Genomic DNA, 21,723 nt, shown 5'->3' on the forward strand with positions numbered 1-21,723 from the left:
CAGCATTTTCACACACAAACAACAGACAGACCAACACATAAATGCAGACAGATAGACAGCCAGATATACAGACAGACACAAAGAGATAGGAGGATCGATGGGTGAGTGGGGGTAGTATGATTATGTCACTGTCTCTGTGCATATTAGAGGGGAGGGGGGGTACAGGTAATGTAAATACCAACGACCTAACAGCGCCACAACCATTCAACTCTGAAGGTACTTTTAAAAATGAATGCTCTCTTCAGCCCTATACACCATATAAAACTCACATCCACTCAGCTTAGAAAATCAAACAGGTTGCAATATTCTCTGATGTTGACAGTTCACAAGAGTACAGCGAAATCTACCCTCAAACATGAGGTCAGGACAGGATGATAAAATCAATACTAACGGCCCAAGGAGGGGAAGTTTTAGACTCTAAGACTTGTATTCTTTGCCTCTCATTTGCATAATTGATGAGCTACCTGGCCGTGTGTCTTGATTAACCTGAATACCTGAGCAGTCCAGGTTCTGCTTGTGCTTCAGAGGAAGTCAGGAGATAGGACTAATGGAATGAAAGGTCTGGCATTCCTTTCTTATTGTCAGAGAGAAAGAACTTTCATCTGTATTACGATGTAAAAGGTGGCGTTAGTGATAGTGACCTCTTTGTTGTGACCGTCATTCAATTTAGCAACAGATGAAAGGTAGGTTCCTTTTTGTTTTAAAGCCTCATTACTGTCTTTGCATGTACCTTTTTAGGTTATGCATGAAACTGTATGTAGCTGTTAAACTGAACAAAGCATCCTTAGCCAGGTAATTGAGCAGGACCACAAGACCTGCACAATTTTGCTTGGAAAAGGATATTCAATTATTTTCACATCTTGTAAATCTTGATGCTGTCATTTAATTTCATCCGAAACAAAGCAACATCTAGAGACAATCTGTTTTCTCTCTGGACAGTTAAACATCTCTTTTACTACAACCCGGGGGACCAACCAAAAGTTGCTATGGAAAGGTGAATTATACAGAAAAATTATACAGTAAAAACCCACATTGGGGATTCTTCAAGATGGTTGAAATGGGCATGCAGGCAGTTGTCATAACGAGGTGGTCATCAGGGCAGCTTTGACAGTACATGCAGAATTTTGAATCAAGAAAACCATATTTTCTGCTGGTAAAAGCATGACTTTGCACAAATCAACGCTTGTACCTCTCTTCTAAAACCGTAAAAAAATTGAGAAAATCAGGTCTTAAAAAGGAGGGAGTCATAAAATGAGGATAAACTTTTGGACGCATAATCAAAAGAATATCTGAGAAAACATGGTCTTAAAAGGGAGGTGCCACCGTACTTCAAATATTTACACTTTATTTCGCCCTGCAGACAAAGCATGACGAACAGAATGGGGAGACGAGGGGATGCCAGGGGCATGCTGGGATGGCCCCAGAAGCCCCGCCCCCCTGTCAATCAAAACATACGGCTGCACGTCAAGTGTGACGCCAGAGGTCACTCGCAGCTGGACCTCAGTCACCGCGGCCTGGTCTACATCCCCCTGCAGGTCTTCCAGGTAAGGAGTAACGCTGCTGTAAACACATTCCCATGAAAAACAAAACGCTAATTCTCTTAAGATAATGTTACTTTAAGGCAGTCCTTAATTCAGCCTGAAGTCGACTTCGCGAAGTCTGTACCAAACACTCAGTGCTAAAGCTTCCTGCGGCCAGATTCGCGAAGTTAACTTCGCATAGTCGATTTTGCCCAGTTTAGGATGGGCTTAAGAAAAAAAGAAAAAAGAGAAAGTACTGTATTTTACGGCCTAGATAAAAGCGCATTAGGCATTGCCCCCCCCCCCCCCCCCCTTGTATTTTTTTTTAAAAGAAAAGTATTTTAAAAGCATATCAAAACAACTGAACAGTTGACCGGCTGGGGATGAAAGGCAGGTATCATATCAAAAAGCGTATGCGTCTTTGACAGAAGACCAAGGCCTGAGAACAACGCTGCCAAAGTGGGGCAGGGAGAGCTCAGTCGGCAGCGGCGCTGGCTTTGAATTCTGTTGTTGCTATCGGCATGGGTTCGACACCCACATTTGGTGCAGACTCTCTTTGTTGTCCGAACACCCCCGTGTGGACACTAGTGTACGATAAAGCTCACAGCGAAAGTCTCAGGGCTTGCAAAACATGAATATATGCCTGCTAGAAAAAGTAAAAAAATGTGCAGCGTGATTGTGTGGCAGAATGCTATCCCCAGGCATAGCAGCCTGGATTTCTCTGACACACTCTCTGCCCTCCAGTTCCAGCAGCTGGATGTGCTGAAGCTGTCGCACAACCGCCTGGACCAGCTGCCCCCCATGGTGTCCTACCTGCGAGGGATTCGAACCCTGCACCTCCAGCACAACCTGCTGACCGCCCTGCCCCCCACCTTGGTCAACTGTCGACACCTGTCGGAACTGGACCTGAGTGACAACCGACTCACCTCCCTGCCCAAAGGTCTTCAGGGCCTCAAGGCGCTCAGGGTGCTCAAGCTGGCCAACAACCAGCTGGAACAGGTAATGTGTTTCTTGCTAAACCTCCCTGCCCAAAGGTCTGCAGGGCCTCAAGCCGCTCAGGGCCTCAAACTGGCCAACCACCAGCTGGAACAGGTAATGTGTTTCTTGCTAAACCTCCCTGCCCAAAGGTCTGCAGGGCCTCAAGCCGCTCAGGGCCTCAAGCTGGCCAACAACCAGCTGGAACAGGTAATGTGTGTCTTGCTAAACCTCTCTGCCCAAAGGTCTGCAGGGCCTTAAGGGGCTCAGGGCCTCAAGCTGGCCAACAACCAGCTGGAACAGGTAATGTGTTTCTTGCTAAACCTCTCTGCCCAAAGGTCTGCAGGGCCTCAAGGCGCTCAGGGGCTCAAACTGGTCAACCACCAGCTGGCACAGGTAATGTGTTTCTTGCTAAACTCCCTGCCCAAAGGTCTGCAGGGCCTCAAGCCGCTCAGGGTGCTCAAACTGGCCAACCACCAGCTGGAACAGGTAATGTGTTTCTTGCTAAACCTCTCTGCCCAAAGGTCTGCAGGGCCTCAAGGCGCTCAGGGCCTCAAGCTGGCCAACCACCAGCTGGAACAGGTAATGCGTTTCTTGCTAAACCTCCCTGCCCAAAGGTCTGCAGGGCCTCAAGGCGCTCAGGGCCTCAAGCTGGCCAACCACCAGCTGGAAAAGGTAATGTGTTTCTTGCTAAACCTCCCTGCCCAAAGGTCTGCAGGGCCTCAAGCCGCTCAGGGCCTCAAGCCGCTCAGGGCCTCAAGCTGGCCAACCACCAGCTGGAACAGGTAATGTGTTTCTTGCTAAACCTCCCTGCCCAAAGGTCTGCAGGGCCTCAAGCCGCTCAGGGCCTCAAGCTGGCCAACCACCAGCTGGAACAGGTAATGTGTTTCTTGCTAAACCTGAGCGCCTGCCCAAAGGTCTGCAGGGCCTCAAGGCGCTCAGGGCCTCAAACTGGCCAACCACCAGCTGGAACAGGTAATGTGTTTCTTGCTAAACCTCCCTGCCCAAAGGTCTGCAGGGCCTCAAGGCGTTCAGGGCCTCAAGCCGCTCAGGGCCTCAAGCTGGCCAACCACCAGCTGGAACAGGTAATGCGTTTCTTGCTAAACCTCCCTGCCCAAAGGTCTGCAGGGCCTCAAGGCGCTCAGGGCCTCAAGCTGGCCAACCACCAGCTGGAACAGGTAATGTGTTTCTTGCTAAACCTCCCTGCCCAAAGGTCTGCAGGGCCTCAAGGCGCTCAGGGCCTCAAGCTGGCCAACCACCAGCTGGAACAGGTAATGTGTTTCTTGCTAAACCTCCCTGCCCAAAGGTCTGCAGGGCCTCAAGCCGCTCAGGGCCTCAAGCTGGCCAACAACCAGCTGGAACAGGTAATGCGTTTCTTGCTAAACCTCCCTGCCCAAAGGTCTGCAGGGCCTCAAGCCGCTCAGGGCCTCAAGCTGGCCAACCACCAGCTGGAACAGGTAACGCGTTTCTTGCTAAACCTGAGCGCCTGCCCAAAGGTCTGCAGGGCCTCAAGCCGCTCAGGGCCTCAAGCTGGCCAACCACCAGCTGGAACAGGTAATGTGTTTCTTGCTAAACCTCCCTGCCCAAAGGTCTGCAGGGCCTCAAGGCGCTCAGGGCCTCAAACTGGCCAACCACCAGCTGGAACAGGTAATGTGTTTCTTGCTAAACCTCCCTGCCCAAAGGTCTTCAGGGCCTCAAGGCGCTCAGGGCCTCAAGCTGGCCAACCACCAGCTGGAACAGGTAATGTGTTTCTTGCTAAACCTCCCTGCCCAAAGGTCTGCAGGGCCTCAAGGCGCTCAGGGCCTCAAGCTGGCCAACCACCAGCTGGAACAGGTAATGTGTTTCTTGCTAAACCTCCCTGCCCAAAGGTCTTCAGGGCCTCAAGGCGCTCAGGGCCTCAAGCTGGCCAACCACCAGCTGGAACAGGTAATGTGTTTCTTGCTAAACCTCCCTCCCCAAAGGTCTGCAGGGCCTCAAGGCGCTCAGGGCCTCAAGCTGACCAACCACCAGCTGGAACAGGTAATGTGTTTCTTGCTAAACCTCCCTGCCCAAAGGTCTGCAGGGCCTCAAGGCGCTCAGGGCCTCAAGCTGGCCAACCACCAGCTGGAACAGGTAATGTGTTTCTTGCTAAACCTCTCTGCCCAAAGGTCTGCAGGGCCTCAAGGCGCTCAGGGCCTCAAGCTGACCAACCACCAGCTGGAACAGGTAATGTGTTTCTTGCTAAACCTCTCTGCCCAAAGGTCTGCAGGGCCTCAAGGCGCTCAGGGCCTCAAGCTGGCCAACCACCAGCTGGAACAGGTATTGTGTTTCTTGCTAAACCTCCCTGCCCAAAGGTCTTCAGGGCCTCAAGCCGTTCAGGGCCTCAAGCTGGCCAACCACCAGCTGGAACAGGTAATGTGTTTCTTGCTAAACCTCCCTGCCCAAAGGTCTGCAGGGCCTCAAGGCGCTCAGGGCCTCAAGCTGGCCAACCACCAGCTGGAACAGGTAATGTGTTTCTTGCTAAACCTCTCTGCCCAAAGGTCTGCAGGGCCTCAAGGCGCTCAGGGTGCTCAAGCTGGCCAACCACCAGCTGGAACAGGTAATGTGTTTCTTGCTAAACCTCCCTGCCCAAAGGTCTGCAGGGCCTCAAGGCGCTCAGGGTGCTCAAACTGGCCAACCACCAGCTGGAACAGGTAATGTGTTTCTTGCTAAACCTCTCTGCCCAAAGGTCTGCAGGGCCTCAAGGCACTGAGGGTGCTCAAGCTGGCCAACCACCAGCTGGAACAGGTAATGTGTTTCTTGCTAAACCTCCCTGCCCAAAGGTCTGCAGGGCCTCAAGGCGCTCAGGGTGCTCAAACTGGCCAACCACCAGCTGGCACAGGTAATGTGTTTCTTGCTAAACCTCCCTGCCCAAAGGTCTGCAGGGCCTCAAGCCGCTCAGGGCCTCAAGCTGACCAACCACCAGCTGGAACAGGTAATGTGTTTCTTGCTAAACCTCCCTGCCCAAAGGTCTGCAGGGCCTCAAGCCGCTCAGGGCCTCAAGCTGGCCAACCACCAGCTGGAACAGGTAATGTGTTTCTTGCTAAACCTCTCTGCCCAAAGGTCTGCAGGGCCTCAAGGCGCTCAGGGCCTCAAGCTGACCAACCACCAGCTGGAACAGGTAATGTGTTTCTTGCTAAACCTCCCTGCCCAAAGGTCTGCAGGGCCTCAAGCTGGCCAACCACCAGCTGGAACAGGTAATGTGTTTCTTGCTAAACCTCCCTGCCCAAAGGTCTTCAGGGCCTCAAGGCGCTCAGGGCCTCAAGCTGGCCAACCACCAGCTGGAACAGGTAATGTGTTTCTTGCTAAACCTCCCTGCCCAAAGGTCTGCAGGGCCTCAAGGCGCTCAGGGCCTCAAGCTGGCCAACCACCAGCTGGAACAGGTAATGTGTTTCTTGCTAAACCTCCCTGCCCAAAGGTCTGCAGGGCCTCAAGGCGCTCAGGGCCTCAAGCTGGCCAACCACCAGCTGGAACAGGTAATGTGTTTCTTGCTAAACCTCCCTGCCCAAAGGTCTGCAGGGCCTCAAGGCGCTCAGGGCCTCAAGCTGGCCAACCACCAGCTGGAACAGGTATTGACACAGTGGACCCCCTTATTAGGACCCCCCAATTGAAGACTCCCTCCCTTCATGACCTTGGTATCTGAGATTTCTTGTTCATACTTTCTTTCTTTATTTGGTGTTTAACGTCGTTTTCAACCACGAAGGTTATATCGCGACGGGGAAAGGGGGGAGATGGGATAGAGCCACTTGTCAATTGTTTCTTGTTCACAAAAGCACTAATCAAAAATTTGCTCCAGGGGCTTGCAACGTAGTACAATATATTACCTTACTGGGAGAATGCAAGTTTCCAGAACAAAGGACTTAACATTTCTTACATACTGCTTGACTAAAATCTGTACAAAAATTGACTATATTCTATACAAGAAACACTTAACAAGGGTAAAAGGAGAAACAGAATCCATTAGTCGCCTCTTACGACATGCTGGGGAGCATCGGGTAAATTCTTCCCCCTAACCCGCGGGGGGATTCTTGTTGATAACCTGTGTAAATGTAAGCTCATTTAAAGACCTGGTTTTCTCTGTGTAGGTCTGTAAAGGGGGGGGGGGGGGGGAGTCCGCTGTGTGCTTCTGGCAAGACCTCTTCCTTCTTATCCCTTTCAAAGCTATACAACTTGATCTGGGAAAAACAACAAAAGAAACAAAATCTGTCTGCATTCAACAGAAACATTGAGACATTGGAGACCCTTATTACTAAAGGAGAAGTAATCAACATGGACAGCAAAGTTAACCCTCCCACTGTTCAATACTCTTGTTCTCCACAAAATGATCTGATTCAATAACGCAACACCCTGCCTTCATTTCAACAGCGGTCTCCCGATTTTCTGTCTCCTTCAGATACCCCACGAGCTTGGTTCTCTCAGCAACCTGCGTGTGCTGGATCTCCACGGCAACCGGCTGTGGTACCTGCCCTTCTCCCTGCAGCACCTGTACCACCTGCTGCGTCTCGACCTGTCCGACAACCTGCTGGACCAGATCCCCCTGGTGGTCACCAAGCTCACCTGGCTCAGGGCGCTCGACGTCTGCAGGAACCGCCTGGCCACGCTCCCCCCGGACTTTGACCAGCTGAGGGAGCTGCGGGAGCTGAACCTGAGCGAGAACCGCTTCGTGACTGTGGGCGTCATGGCGACCAAGCTGCGACAACTCAAGTACTTGTCGGTAGCCCACAACCGCCTGCAGTTCTTGCCGGACCAGATCGCCGCGCTCAAGAACCTGCGTGTCCTTCACCTTCAGGACAACAGCCTGGAGTCCCTGCCTGACGACTTCCCGCACCTCAAGTACCTCAACATGGCGCACAACAAGCTCGCCTGCTTCTCCGTTCTTCGCATGACAGACCTCGCCGCTTTGGACGCCTCCCACAACAAACTGGAGACTCTCCCGCGAGGCGTTTACCGTCTCAAGAACCTCAAGCGGCTCAACCTGGCCCAGAACCTCATCACTGAGGTGCCGGAAGACATCGGTTGGCTAAGGAAACTCCAGTCGTTAGATCTGTCTGAGAACGACCTGCGTTCCTTGCCTGCAGCCCTGCACTTCATGGAGAAGCTAACGTCCTTTAACGTGCGAGGGAACCACAAGATTTCCCGCGTCACTCTACCCCACCACAAACAACAGGCAGAGGCTACAGTCAAAGAGAACCAGGCCAGGCCGTCCACTCGAGCAGCAGACACCAAAAGCGTCAAAAGTAAGCTGGGGCAGAACAATAAACTCCGTCAGTACGCTTCCATGCCCTCCCTACACCATCCCCCGTCCTCCAAGAAAGAAGCCACGCACGACCTACTGTCCAAAAGCCGGACCTCCTCCGTCTGGCCGCAAGCCGACGCCTCTCAGCATGACCGCACCTGGCTCGACAACTTCCTCTACTACCGCCCGCAGCCGTCACGCCGCAGGGCATCGTGGGACGCCAACATGACACTGAGGACAGCCAGGTCCGTTCCCTACCCTCTGGACGATCGTTACGAGACGGGTGAAATCCGCGCCAGTTTCTCCGCGGAGAGTGTCAGCAGCCAGGAGAAGAGGTACCATTACCAGGACCCCATGTCCGTCATGTCCTTCGCCTCTGACCACTACGATGATGATGACGACGACGAAGATTCTGCTCTTGAGGCCAGCTTCAGTTCTACAGACTGTCATCACCATGGACACGGAGGCACCACCCTGGAAGGAAGCCAGTGGCTGCTCGACTACAAGAAAGTAAAATCTTCACACAAGAACCTCAAGAAATCAACTTTCACCACCATGAGCAGCAAATCGGCAGTCAACTTTGACGATGAGAAAAATCAGAAAAAGATTCTCTCGTCCACTGCTGGTAGTGCGAAAGCGAAAAGTTTCAACGATGATGACACCGCAGTGAAAAAAGTCCCTCCCTCTCACACCAGCACCTCCAAGACAGCCAGCCACAGAAGCAGTCGCACTGAAGACCAGACAGAAAGAAAAGTAGCATACAACTCGGCGTCAAATCTTAGAATCTATGACTACGACAACGGTGAAGGCAGAAGCTCTGAAGCCAGACAGATGAGGGTGCTGAAGACGAGCGAGTCACAGCCCAACAGTCGACACAGCACCCTGAGAAAGAAGAAACCAGCCGCCAGCAAAGGAACGCAGGTAGGTTGGGGCGGGGACATAGCTCAGTCAGTATAAGCTTGTCTGACATCAAACCAGCATATGGCCATGGATTTAGCGAGGGATTTATTTATATTTGTTCCTGAAATCAATACGTGTTGAACAAACTCTAACTGGTGTGCAGAATCCCCATGTGTGTATACATGTACATGACTTAGAATCCAGTTCACAGCTAAAGCATCAAGGCTTGGAAAACAGTTCAAGACACATTGCAGACAAAACAACAAGAAATGGAACTGTAGCGACGTACCAGCTCGCTTTCCCCAGGGGAGAGATTTCACAAATTTCCGCAAGGAAAACCTCACTTTGCCAGAGTAGAACTCTTTCTTTTCATAACCTGAGTGTCAATTTAACCCCATTATTTGACTCCCTCCTTTTTAAGACATGATTTTCTTACATTTGTGTGGTCCAAGAAGAGGGGTTGCACTGCTGTCTGTATGAACTAGCCACACCTTTCCTGACCTCTATACCAGAGGGTCAAGTCTAGCACCAACTGCTGTCTGTATATGAACTAGCCACACCTTTCCTGACCTCTCTACCAGAGGGTCAAGTCTAGCACCAACTGCTGTCTGTATATGAACTAGCCACACCTTTCCTGACCTCTCTACCAGAGGGTCAAGTCTAGCACCAACTGCTGTCTGTATATGAACTAGCCACACCTTTCCTGACCTCTATACCAGAGGGTCAAGTCTAGCACCAACTGCTGTCTGTATGTGAACTAGCCACACCTTTCCTGACCTCTATACCAGAGGGTCAAGTCTAGCACCAACTGCTGTCTGTATATGAACTAGCCACACCTTTCCTGACCTCTCTACCAGACGCTCAAGTCTAGCAGCAACTGCTGTCTGTATATGAACTAGCCACACCTTTCCTGACCTCTATACCAGAGGGTCAAGTCTAGCAGCAACTGCTGTCTGTATATGAACTAGCCACACCTTTCCTGACCTCTCTACCAGACGCTCAAGTCTAGCAGCAACTGCTGTCTGTATATGAACTAGCCACACCTTTCCTGACCTCTCTACCAGACGCTCAAGTCTAGCAGCAACTGCTGTCTGTATATGAACTAGCCACACCTTTCCTGACCTCTATACCAGGCGCTAAAGTCTAGCAGCAACTGCTGTCTGTATATGAACTAGCCACACCTTTCCTGACCTCTATACCAGAGGGTCAAGTCTAGCACCAACTGCTGTCTGTATATGAACTAGCCACACCTTTCCTGACCTCTATACCAGACGCTCAAGTCTAGCACCAACTGCTGTCTGTATATGAACTAGCCACACCTTTCCTGACCTCTCTACCAGACGCTCAAGTCTAGCAGCAACTGCTGTCTGTATATGAACTAGCCACACCTTTCCTGACCTCTCTACCAGAGGGTCAAGTCTAGCACCAACTGCTGTCTGTATATGAACTAGCCACACCTTTCCTGACCTCTCTACCAGATGCTCAAGTCTAGCACCAACTGGACGCTGCGATCGCACCTCTCCGAGCCCCTGACCATCCAGACGTGGACTCAGACCGCCCCCCAAGAAACCAACGTCCACTCCGCTACACAGACACCAGGCGTGTCCGACAGGCAGGGGGGACTCCACTCTTTCGCTGCCCTCAGATCTCCCGACAGCCCGCCCATGATGAGAGCAAGGGGTGTGCAAAGCCAGGAGAACTTTGAACTGAGGCATCAATCATTGGGAAACCACTCCCCTTTCCAGCATAGCCCCGCCTCCTCCTCCTCCCTCCACCCCTCTACCTCTGACACTGGCGCCAACATCAGTTCCACAACGCACGCTGCTTCACATCATGGTCTGGGTGAGAATCTTGCCTTTCTTCCTTCTTCTTCTTCTGCACTCACGGGCTGAGACTGCCACATTTATAAATGCCCGTTATTATTATTATTATTATACATACATACATACACTTGCGTTTTTGCAAGAGTGGGTTCTTATGTGTATGAGTATTTTCCCAAGCCACATTCCGATTTCAGTGGAATGTCTCTTCTTTGAAGGCAACATTTTGTACCCCCATAATTTTGCAGCAGTGTTTTTGTTGTTGTTGTTTGTTTTTTTACAAAGGTAAGGCAGGACTACAGGATATGGTCATCCTGAGCTATAGCAAACAACTTGTTATCCCACGCTTTTGTAAGCAAACCCAGCAGACCCCTGTAATACAATCTTCATCAGCAAGTTGTGTCACTGTTTCAGATCCCAACCAGCCCAGCAGGACACACACCGCCCCAGGTCGCAGCACGGACTACACGTTACTGGGGGTGTGTAACCACATCCAGACACAGCTACACCGAGACCTGCTGCAGCCCGTCATCGGATTCAACGGACAGCACACCGGCAGGTCAGATATTTCATAAAACTCTTTTTACAGTTGCGCACATTTTCAGCCAACCTTAGGGCGGTCCTTCATTGAGATTGAAGTGAACTTCACAAAGTCTTTTCAATCAATCAATCAATCAATCAATCAATCAATCAATCAATCAATCAATCAATCAATCAATCAATATGAGGCTTATATCGCGCGTATTCCGTGGGTACAGTTCTAAGCGCAGGGATTTATTTATCTATTTTATTTTATGCAATTTATATCGCGCACATATTCAAGAAGCAGGGATTTATGTATGCCGTGTGAGATGGATTTTTTTTTACACAATACATTACGCATTCACATCGGCCAGCAGATCGCAGCCATTTCGGCGCATATCCTACTTTTCACGGCCTATTATTCCAAGTCACACGGGTATTTTGGTGGACATTTTTATCTATGCCTATACAATTTTGCCAGGAAAGACCCTTTTGTCAATCGTGGGATCTTTAACGTGCACACCAAATGTAGTGTACACGAAGGGACCTCGGTTTTTCGTCTCATCCGAAAATTCAGCACCAAAGCGTCACGCAGCCAGCTTTGTGAAGTAGACTTCTCTCATTAGTTGCCAGTCATTGTGAAATGTCCTTGTTTGATTCCCTTCTTTTCCCAAACCATTTTAGTTTTTTTACATCAAAATATTTCCAGTCCCAAAGATGCAGATCCCATTAAGACAGCCAGCTCCTTTTTTTTGTACGCACCCTCTCTCTGTGAATGTTTTCCCACTCCATTAGTCTGTCTTGTTCATTTCAATACTTGTGTTCATCTGTCAGGCGCCAGGACGTTGGTTCCCCATACCTCTCACTCTATTGCCCTTGTAATGCTGTGTGAGTTTACTGATTGCCCTTGTAACGTTGTATGAGTTTACTGATTGCCCTTGTAACGTTGTGTGAGTTTACTGATTGCCCTTGTAACGTTGTATGAGTTTACTGATTGCCCTTGTAACGTTGTGTGAGTTTACTGATTGCCCTTGTAACGTTGTGTGAGTTTACTGATTGCCCTTGTAACGTTGTATGAGTTTACTGATTGCCCTTGTAACGCTGTATGAGTTTACTGATTGCCCTTGTAACGTTGTATGAGTTTACTGATTGCCCTTGTAACGTTGTATGAGTTTACTGATTGCCCTTGTAACGCTGTGTGAGTTTACTGATTGCCCTTGTAACGTTGTGTGAGTTTACTGATTGCCCTTGTAACGTTGTATGAGTTTACTGATTGCCCTTGTAACGCTGTATGAGTTTACTGATTGCCCTTGTAACGCTGTATGAGTTTACTGATTGCCCTTGTAACGCTGTGTGAGTTTACTGATTGCCCTTGTAACGTTGTATGAGTTTACTGATTGCCCTTGTAACGTTGTCTGAGTTTACTGATTGCCCTTGTAACGCTGTATGAGTTTACTGATTGCCCTTGTAACGTTGTATGAGTTTACTGATTGCCCTTGTAACATTGTGTGAGTTTACTGATTGCCCTTGTAACGCTGTATGAGTTTACTGATTGCCCTTGTAACGTTGTATGAGTTTACTGATTGCCCTTGTAACGCTGTGTGAGTTTACTGATTAACATCACTTACTTCCCTATGTTTTTCATGTTTGTCAATGTATGTCTCTTCAACCTTGCCAGATTCTCCAACAAGGCCATGAGACGTGGGGACAGCGGGGCATTGCACGACAGCCACACAGGGGGAGCTAACTCCACCCAGGCCATGAGACGTGGGGACAGCGGGGCGTTGCACGACAGCCACACAGGGGGAGCTAACTCCAACAAGGCCATGAGACGTGGGGACAGCGGGGCATTGCACGACAGCCACACAGGGGGAGCTAACTCCACCCAGGGGGCAGGGCTGGAGGCGGGGCTAGAGTACAGCCCCGGAGAGACCTTCACCGCCACGGAGACCGGGGGTCACTTTGTGTCCACATTCTGTCAGCACGTCCAGGTGTCAGTCCCACCGGGGGCAGTCAACACTACTCTCCACGTCACACTGCAGGTACCTGTGCAGGGCGCCCAAACTGTGCGTCCCTGCGTCCTAATACACACAAGAAGCTGAATAAATCATACGTTATTTGTATTTTTGACCACAATATGACATTTGACACAGATGGAGACAGTCAGTGTTCCTCCCAGACCGCGCTGTCCGGATCTGTGTCAAATGTCATGTTTTGGTCAAAAATACAAATATTTATGTATCGATCGATTCTGGTTAGAATTCCTTTTAGTTTTCATGATTGAAAGCACACAAACATGCACTATTTTGTGGTCTCGGTTGGCTGCCAAAATATGAAGTTTTGTCGGCCTCTGACGTCACATGGCTCAAAGAAGTGAAAGCCAGTGTTCAATAGATACATACCGGTACTAGAATATCTTGGAGGGGGTGATGCACTAAACTTGAGAACAGCCTGTCCCAGAATGCACTTAAAACTTGAGAAAAGCCTGTCCCAGGATGCACTAAACTTGAGAATAGCATGTCCCAGGATGCACTAAACTTGAGAACAGCCTGTCCCAGGATGCACTAAACTTGAGAATAGCATGTCCCAGGATGCACTAAATTTGAGAACAGCCTGTCCCAGGATGCACTAAACTTGAGAACAACCTGTCCCAGGATGCACTTAAAACTTGAGAAAAGCCTGTCCCAGGATGCACTAAACTTGAGAACAGCATGTCCCAGGATGCACTAAATTTGAGTTATCATGTGCACCGTTGATACTGATGTAATCGTCTGCTAGTTTCCAAAGAAAACCAACAAGAGCATATACTTGTCTGGATTACGAAGACGGGAAAATGTTCTGCCGGATGTGTACTGACACAAATTTATGGAGTAAATACAACCAATATGACAAATAACCTAGCATATACCCACGTCATATCCCAAATAGACGCTAGTTTTCATTTTTTTTTTTCATTTTCATTACTTTATTGTCCCATCGCTGGGAAATTCGGGTCGCTTCCTCCCAGTGGAAAGCTAGCAGCAACGGAGTCGCGCTACCCAGGTGTCTGCATGTTTAGGTGTATTCAGCCACCTGCACTTATGGCAGAATGACCAAGGTCTTTTACGTGCCATTGTGATGACACGGGGGTGGGACATGGCTTCCGTCTCTGGGTCTGCACATAAAGTTGACCCGTGTCCGTCCCGGCCCGAATTCGATCCTGCGACCTTCCGATCACAAGTCCAGTGCTCTACCAACTGAGCTACCGGGCCCCCGGGACAGAAATGTTAAGTTAGCAAATAACGCTTTGTGAAGGTTTCACACAACATCCCACAATCAAGCATCTCATTCTGGACATGCCAGAAAGAAAAAATGCACCAAGGCCCTTGTGCAACTTTACGATCCAGCATCTGCTATTTGAGAAAGTGTAAAAGGAGAAATATAAATAGCCCAAACTGCAAGATTGTTTTCTTCTGCGTATTGCTCATAGTCTGTAAAAGACAGCAACAACAGAGGGGAAAACCTTCACCCCATTGAAAGTAAAATCTTTACGTAGCTACTTCTAAATGGTTGATCCTTGTGTTGCAGCAACTGACGATATCCAGCACAGTGCTGAAAGCCATCAGTAACTCTGACAGTTACGTCTCCAACATTCTCTCCATTGGCCCCATCCTTTTCCTCAACGCCCTTGAGAAGGTGACCTTCGCCTCGCCTGTGACTTTGACCCTGCCTGCCCCAGGGCGGGTAAAAGGTCACCCCGGCCACCTGGTGGTGGTGTCTGTGTGCCATGACAACACGTGCATCCCGTGCACCACGGCCTACCAGTCATCCAAACGAGAAGTGACGCTCACCACCTGGCATATGACGGGGTGAGGATTGGGGATCTTTTCTCACACACAGTCTGACTCAGTGTTTCTTTTATTGTATTATGAAGTCATTACAAAGCTTCAGTCTACAACGTATGATCGAATCCACAAAAGAAGTCAAAACTTTTAGCTGTCGAGACAAACAAAACTCATTTGATTCTTGGTGAGGAGTCCAGAAACAGATTATTCTTTCTTTATTTGGTGTTTAACGTCGTTTTCAACCACGAAGGTTATATCGTGACGGGGAAAGGGGGGAGATGGGATAGAGCCACTTGTCAATTGTTTCTTGTTCACAAAAGCACTAATCAAAAATTTGCTCCAGGGGCTTGCAACGTAGTACAATGTATTACCTTACTGGGAGAATTAAAAATTTTAGTAATAAATTTTCATTTGATTAATATACTTACCCAACTCACATATAGCAATTAACTCTAGTTCAGTGCTGGTAACGCTGTACGCATCCCCTTGGTAACAAGGGAAGCCCCTCTAAAAAAAGAGTGACCAATACCCATAAGGCCATATTAATACATACTTCCGACTTCCGTATGCGCGCGCATACGCCGCCATATGCATCATTCCAAACGAAGCCCAACTCACTCCCCTTTTTTTAGAAATCCACCCCCCACAGCGGGGAGGCGGGAGGGAATAAACGATGTGAGTTGGGTAAGTATATTAATCAAATGAAAATTTATTACTAAAATTTTTAATTAAATTACATATCTTACCCAACTCACATATAGCAGATTGCTACTATAGGTGGAGGGCACTTAACCCAATCAGGAATTGAGAATCTGTCCTGCCGCTAACAGAGCAGGTAACCCAGAAACACATCCTATCTCAATGCATAGGCATCTCTGAGATAAACACCAATGAAAAACCTTTCCATAAAGCCAGCAAGCCGACTCAAGAACACAGTTCTGCCAGGAGACCAAATCGAAGAACAGCTAGAGTAGAAGCCCAATCTCTTGCCCCGTGAGGCCTAGCTGTAGTAAAGGGCAAAACTGCCCTGACATCCCCTGCCTGACTCTGCCACCATACATAAACTTGTCTAACTATGGTGGAGACCCAATTGGCTAACACTACTCTCGAGATGTCTTTAAAGCGCACCATAACGAGTGCGATAAAAAGAAGTTCCTGAGATTCCGATCTAGTGTGCAGAGTCCTTAACGGAAAACTGTGGAGGGCTAAAACCGTACAAAAATGTACATCAGAATCTCCAAGAGCCATAAAAATGCTCAAGAAAGGAATATAGAGTCCGTGCTGTTCGAAGGGGGAGGACTGACTGACTGCCCCCCCCCCCCCCTGTCTACTGCCACCACTTGAAGGCATACCTGAACACTGTGGCAGTCCATCTAGGCAAGGTTGACCTCAACCAGTCATTACCCCTACCAAAGTTGAAAGACATTCTTTCTTCCTTTATATAAATTAATCAGTGTTTAACGTCGTCTATAACCGTTCAAGGTTAAAGGGCGACGAAGCAGAAAGATAAGAACAAGAGCCCTTAGATTTAATGATCTCAAGCAATCCGTGCAAGTCAGAAAAAATCTTCAAAACTCGAACAGACCAAAAGGCTAAAAATATGGCTCTAGGGGAGCCAAAATAGTGATTAAGATTTGAACGGTGAATCAAAGTTGGTAACTCCAGATTCCGCTTATATGCCAGAAAACCCAAAAGAAACCTAAGTGCCATAGATCAGTCTTTCTCCGAAAATCTGTCTATAGCAAAATTAGCAGAAAAAACACTTACTCCCACTTCTCACAGAAGCTACCCGAGTAAGCATGGCCGATTTCCGTGTTGATCAGCAAGGCTAGTTAAGTAAAAGAGTCAAAGAATCCAATCACAAAAACCCTAAAACTAGGAGCAAAGTCCAAGAAAGGACTGAAGATCAGCTTTCAGCAAGCCTAAAGTAGGCCCTCTTAAACTTGCTGGTTATAAAGCCACCAAAAGAAAAATTAGCCCGAGCTGTCTCAGTAAAACTGATATCACATAATGTCTTAAACAAAGACGTGGGAGAAAAAGAACGGAAAGCCAAAATAGGTGGCTCGCCCCCTTCATTGTACCGAGAGAAGAGGAGTTCTATCCGTTAAAACGTAAGCCATCTGTACCAAGCCAGACAACAAGACAAGTACCAGTCCAGAGTTGACGGGCAGAAGAGCCCGAGCCACTCAAAAAAATCCTACAGTAAACACCCGTGAGAAACGAGTGTGAGCAGAACCGGAGCCCTCTTGCCAGCCTAACGAGGTCTGGCAACCCAAAAAGAACGGGCCCAAACTGTGCGACCGGCAGGCCGCTCAAAGTAAAACAAGAGTAAAAATCTCCATGCCCGGCAGTCGGGCGACGAAGATAAGCAAAAGGCGATAGTACCAAAAGGCAAAAACTCATTATTAGAAATTTCTCCCATTCCCCCGAAGGAACAAAAACACGTGGTCAAAGAGAGTCTGCTCCAAGTGGCCATTCGGCCGACAGACTTAGAGAGTCCGCCCAGTCATAGAGACTCTCATGAAGGTACTTCGCTGCTAAAAAGATCTCGTGATGGTAAAACCACCAAAACCTCTCATGTTCCGTGAGGAAGCGATAGGGAGTGAGAGACCCCCTTTCTTGATGAGAAAAGCCCCCTGTGGAGTTGTCTGCTTGAAACAACACATGTTCCAACCCTTTGTTCTATTGCTTAACACCCAACAGACCACAAAGGGTCCTATCAAAGCTGAGAAGCCTTAGACATCTAATGTGTTCCAGCCCTGCACTCCCAGTTACACCTGGAGTAAAGGACTTCTATCAAGGGCCGCTTGCCAATCTCCAATAGATCCAAAAACGGCTCAACAAACGTATGACTTAGAAAAAAGATCAGAACCCTGAAGCTCTGAAATACCAAACGAACCATGAGAGAGAACCAAAAGGGAGGCACCCTTGTCTCCCCCCACAAAGAGGGAAACCTAATCCCCCCCAGCCGCTGTGTTAAACACAACGGCGAAAGAAGAGTGATGCCGAGAACTAACTTCCAGTTGACATAACTGCCACAAGTGTGAAAGAAAGCGTGCTCTTGTGTGCCTACCAACACCCACCGCTAACTTGCCTCAGGGGGAAGAAAGGTGGATATTAGACACAGAACCCTGCCACGAACGCAAGGGTAAGGAGACAAAAGATAAAGTCGAGAACGGCGAGCCTGAAGCCTTTATTTGAAAACAATAAAAAGCCAAGGCCTGCCGTGCGCTTTCCTTCTGCAGTGAGCTTCAAAGAAAGAGAAGAATCCCTGTGCATAGAAGCGAACCCACAAAGAGGAACCTTCGAGAAAAGAAGAGATTAAAGTCTCGCCAAAAGAACAAACCTTTTTGAAAGAGACCTACACCCAGGCTAAAAGCAAAGCTACATCCTTCGTATCCGCGTCCTGACGGAACACAAAAATATCCAGAAAGGACGTAACCGCGCACGAGAGAGCGCAGAAACAAGATTTGTTAAAAAGCGGTAAATGTAAAGGAGTGCGGCCATAATGAAACATAGCCAGGAGATCCTTGTTCTGACAGAGAGACAGTCACTCCTTGCTATTAACATCCAGACGGATGTTCGCCAATTCCGGGGAACCCGGTGGCGGTTCCGTAGAAAAAGCAAACGAAAAAAACTACGTTCTTAAGCTTGGAGTAAACCGAAGCCTACGGATAGCGATCAGCGCGTGACGCGCTGCTTGAGCAGATGACGCAAGCTAAAGCCCCGCCACCGCAGGAGCTAAGCCGAGCGTTGCCCACAAAGGAAGTGGTAACAAAGGAGCCTCAATTGTGAAAAAACAACTTTCAGAAGCCCAAACGACCCCAACAGAGAATCCAAGAACATAACGTTCTAAGATTCCCTTAAAAGGCTCAGGTCAGCTGAAAATGCGCAAAACGCGGCAAAGCTGAAGTATGAGCTTCCCCCTGAGATGCCAACAAAGGCAGAGATGGGGCAAAAGCATCGATTGAGTTCGCAAATTGATCCTAAGAAGGAGCAAGACACGCCAAAAAAGATGGAGGAGAAAAGGCAGATGACAATGCTACCGCTAACCCAACAGGGAAAAAGCGCGTAGTAACCTCTGCCATCCATGTAAACAAAGATGGCAGCTTCGCTGAAAGTCAACAAAGAGGCGTCTCCATCTGCCCCAGAAGCTTAGTCTTCCAAATCCTCATCATCCTGTACAGTGGTATACTAACCATCTACAAAAGGATGAGAGCCGGAACCAATCCCGAAAAAGCAACACTTGCCAAAAGGGAAAGGTTTGGAACAAAATTTCCCAAAAGCCGGAACTCCGAAAGGATATTCCATCCACCTGCCTCATACCAGCTGAAAGCCTGGAAAAGGAAGTGGATTTAGCCTGAGTAACAGCAGAGGAACCGCAACAACGGAACCGAAAGCCGAAGACTGATGAACGCCAACTACCAACACCACAGTGTTAACGGCAGAAGGCTAAACCATCCTGAAACCGGAAGCCACAGCCGCAAAAGCGTTAGCAAAATCGGCCACGGATTGGCAAATATCAGAACCAACCGGATGCCTAAACATGCACCAGAAGATCCTATTGTACCTTGAAGCCGCTTAAGCCCCCAGTGCCACTGCACTTGACAGCCTAAACGGCAATTTGAATTCAGTGCAACCACCTCTGCGGAAGCACCGTCTTCTGAACAGCCGACTGGCACTCCCGTGCCCTCCGGAAGCTGACCCCCTGCTTGACTCCCATAGTCAAACAAAGAGCCAGCTATACTGTTCTCTTCCTGCCCCCCGGGCGGAAGCGGAAGACGCACACCCTTACCACATTCTAAAGAAGCGGGTGGTTGCGCAAATCTTCCGTTCGCTCTCCAAGGTTCCTAACCGCCACCGACCTGCTGCCAATGCAGTCAGAGCCAGCCTCAGCTTCGGAACTTTCACCCACAAAGCCAGAGCCCGGAGTTACTTTCTCTTGGAGACGCTCTACCCTTTCCCCGGAGAACCCGGGTACTTGGGTAGAAAACATACCTTTAAACTGGTGTGAACCACCGGGAACCGGAACACAGGCCACAAGCGAAGGCGTGGTCCCATCATCCCATTCCGCATGAACATCAGCCTGAGACACAGTAGCAGACGGCGCAGGCGAACGTTGGCAAGAGACGAAACCCCCGTCACACCGGAAGCGAACGCATCTCCGCCCGCGTGGAAGCGATCTCCCCCGCCAAGGAAGAAACCTGTGAACTTAAAGAGAGCAACAATGTCGCCACGTCCGCAGACGCACGACCGGGAAACACATAAACCAAGGAAGCCTAAACGGGCTTATCCACAGGAGAACCCTTGTCTAAAGGTTTAGCCGTCAAAAACGAAGTAGGAGGCATGACGACCAAAACATCGATATTTTTTGCAAAGACAGTACATGAACCGAAACACAAGCCTGTCCGGAAGCCTATGCTTTCCCAGATGTTTACTTTGTCGGCGGAGAACCAGCAGTTACTCGTATAGACAACTGCCGCTTCTTGGCGTTAACCGCCATGACCAAAAACAACTCACGAAAAATTTTGTAAACAAGAAAATTTCACAAGTTCAATTTAAGGTCAAAAACGCCCACAAGCACAAGCAAAAAACAGAAAGATCTCACCTCAACATGAAGAGACGATAAGACAAGCAAGAAGATACCAAGAGGTAAGTGACCAAGTCCGTAGACGAAGTGACAGATGGCTGAACACAGCCAGAGCGTACAAAAACACGACCAGTCCCACTGCTCGCTGAGTATGGAATGATGCATATGGCGGCGTATGCGCGCGCATACGGAAGTCGGAAGTATGTATTAATATGGCCTTATGGGTATTGGTCACTCTTTTTTTAGAGGGGCTTCCCTTGTTACCAAGGGGATGCGTACAGCGTTACCAGCACTGAACTAGAGTTAATTGCTATATGTGAGTTGGGTAAGATATGTAATTTAATGCAAGTTTCCAGTACAAAGGACTTAACATTTCTTACATACTGCTTGACTAAAATCTTTACAAAAATTGACTATATTCTATACAAGAAACACTTAACAAGGGTAAAAAGAGAAACAGAATCCGTTAGTCGCCTCTTACGACATGCTGGGGAGCATCGGGTAAATTCTTCCCCCAAACCCGCGGGGGGTAAACAGATTATTGAAAAGGTAACAAAACCTACACAACTGTTTGGAGAAGAAAAAAAAAGTCCTCATAATGCGCGGTTAAAGTTGGCTGAACAAGCCTTCTTCCCCTGGTTGTAGACTAGGCAGGACGTGAATAAAACATCTCAGATCTAAATATATAATTATGAAAAAAAAACACCTCATGATGGCTATGATTTCAGCACCAGAAACAACCGTTAAGGCTGTCCTATTGAGTCTTTTTACCCAAACTTCAGCGCCAAAGCTTTGTGCAGCCAACTTCATGAAGTCGACTTTGCAAAATGAACTTCGCCCAATTAATATCGGGCTTTAGAAAAGCAAAAAGTCGATCACAAGACCAGTCCACCAAGTGGCTAAATGGCGTGTATTCTCATTGCCGCTGTCTTTGTGTTTCAGGAAGGTAGCGGTGGTGACGAAGGCAAAGTGCAAGTACAAGGCCTGCAAGTCTGTGGAACAGCTTCTGGCTTCGCTCAACATCATCGCCATCAACGCTGCTCAACATGCACACTTCTGAACAAAGGCCTTCCTCAGAGAACTAACAGAAATATATGATTTTAGGAAATAAGTCTGTGGGGGTTTGTATTGGTTGTGAAAAAGTGAATACTTTTGCTTTTATTGAGGCAACCTTTCCCCTGTGACATTATACGCAAGTCACTAGAGAGGGGTGTCGACAAGGAGCATACGAGGAAAGTTTGCCTCAATAAAAGCAACAGTATTAGCTTGATTTAGAACGATCTCATTTTAACCAACCACATTCCTTTTGTACCATATA

General features: G+C 48.5%; 3 protein-coding genes across 3 annotated transcripts in view; 2 read left to right on the forward strand and 1 right to left on the reverse strand.

The window, feature by feature from the left end:
• The window catches only part of LOC138980525 (serine/threonine-protein phosphatase 6 regulatory ankyrin repeat subunit B-like), a 57,707-nt gene extending 43,464 nt beyond the window's left edge, over positions 1 to 14,243 (forward strand). Inside the window, exon 2 of the mRNA XM_070353414.1 lies at positions 13,927 to 14,243. The gene's annotated coding sequence lies outside the window, so the exon portion shown is untranslated. The remainder of the gene's footprint in view (positions 1 to 13,926) is intronic.
• LOC138979589 (structural maintenance of chromosomes flexible hinge domain-containing protein 1-like) overlaps positions 1 to 21,723 on the reverse strand; it is a 140,579-nt gene that overhangs the window by 16,890 nt on the left and 101,966 nt on the right. The window lies entirely within an intron of this gene.
• LOC138980737 (uncharacterized) lies at positions 1,380 to 21,531 on the forward strand. Its single transcript, XM_070353641.1, has 8 exons — positions 1,380 to 1,544; positions 2,265 to 2,519; positions 6,907 to 8,670; positions 10,128 to 10,491; positions 10,884 to 11,028; positions 12,670 to 13,033; positions 14,559 to 14,839; positions 21,348 to 21,531. Exons 1-8 carry the CDS (start codon positions 1,380 to 1,382, stop codon positions 21,463 to 21,465), a joined length of 3,456 nt encoding a protein of 1,151 aa, XP_070209742.1. The 3' UTR covers positions 21,466 to 21,531.

Source organism: Littorina saxatilis, linkage group LG11 (assembly GCF_037325665.1).
Source record: "Littorina saxatilis isolate snail1 linkage group LG11, US_GU_Lsax_2.0, whole genome shotgun sequence".
NCBI lineage: Eukaryota > Metazoa > Mollusca > Gastropoda > Littorinimorpha > Littorinidae > Littorina > Littorina saxatilis.

Bases quoted from the DNA above. Each gene is read 5' to 3' on its own strand.
- LOC138980737 (XM_070353641.1), top strand. From the start codon at position 1,380: ATGGGGAGACGAGGGGATGCCAGGGGCATGCTGGGATGGCCCCAGAAG. The intron at 8,671-10,127 runs GTAGGTTGGGGC...CCTCTCTACCAG, and splicing joins CCGCCAGCAAAGGAACGCAG to ATGCTCAAGTCTAGCACCAA. The intron at 13,034-14,558 runs GTACCTGTGCAG...CTTGTGTTGCAG, and splicing joins CTCTCCACGTCACACTGCAG to CAACTGACGATATCCAGCAC.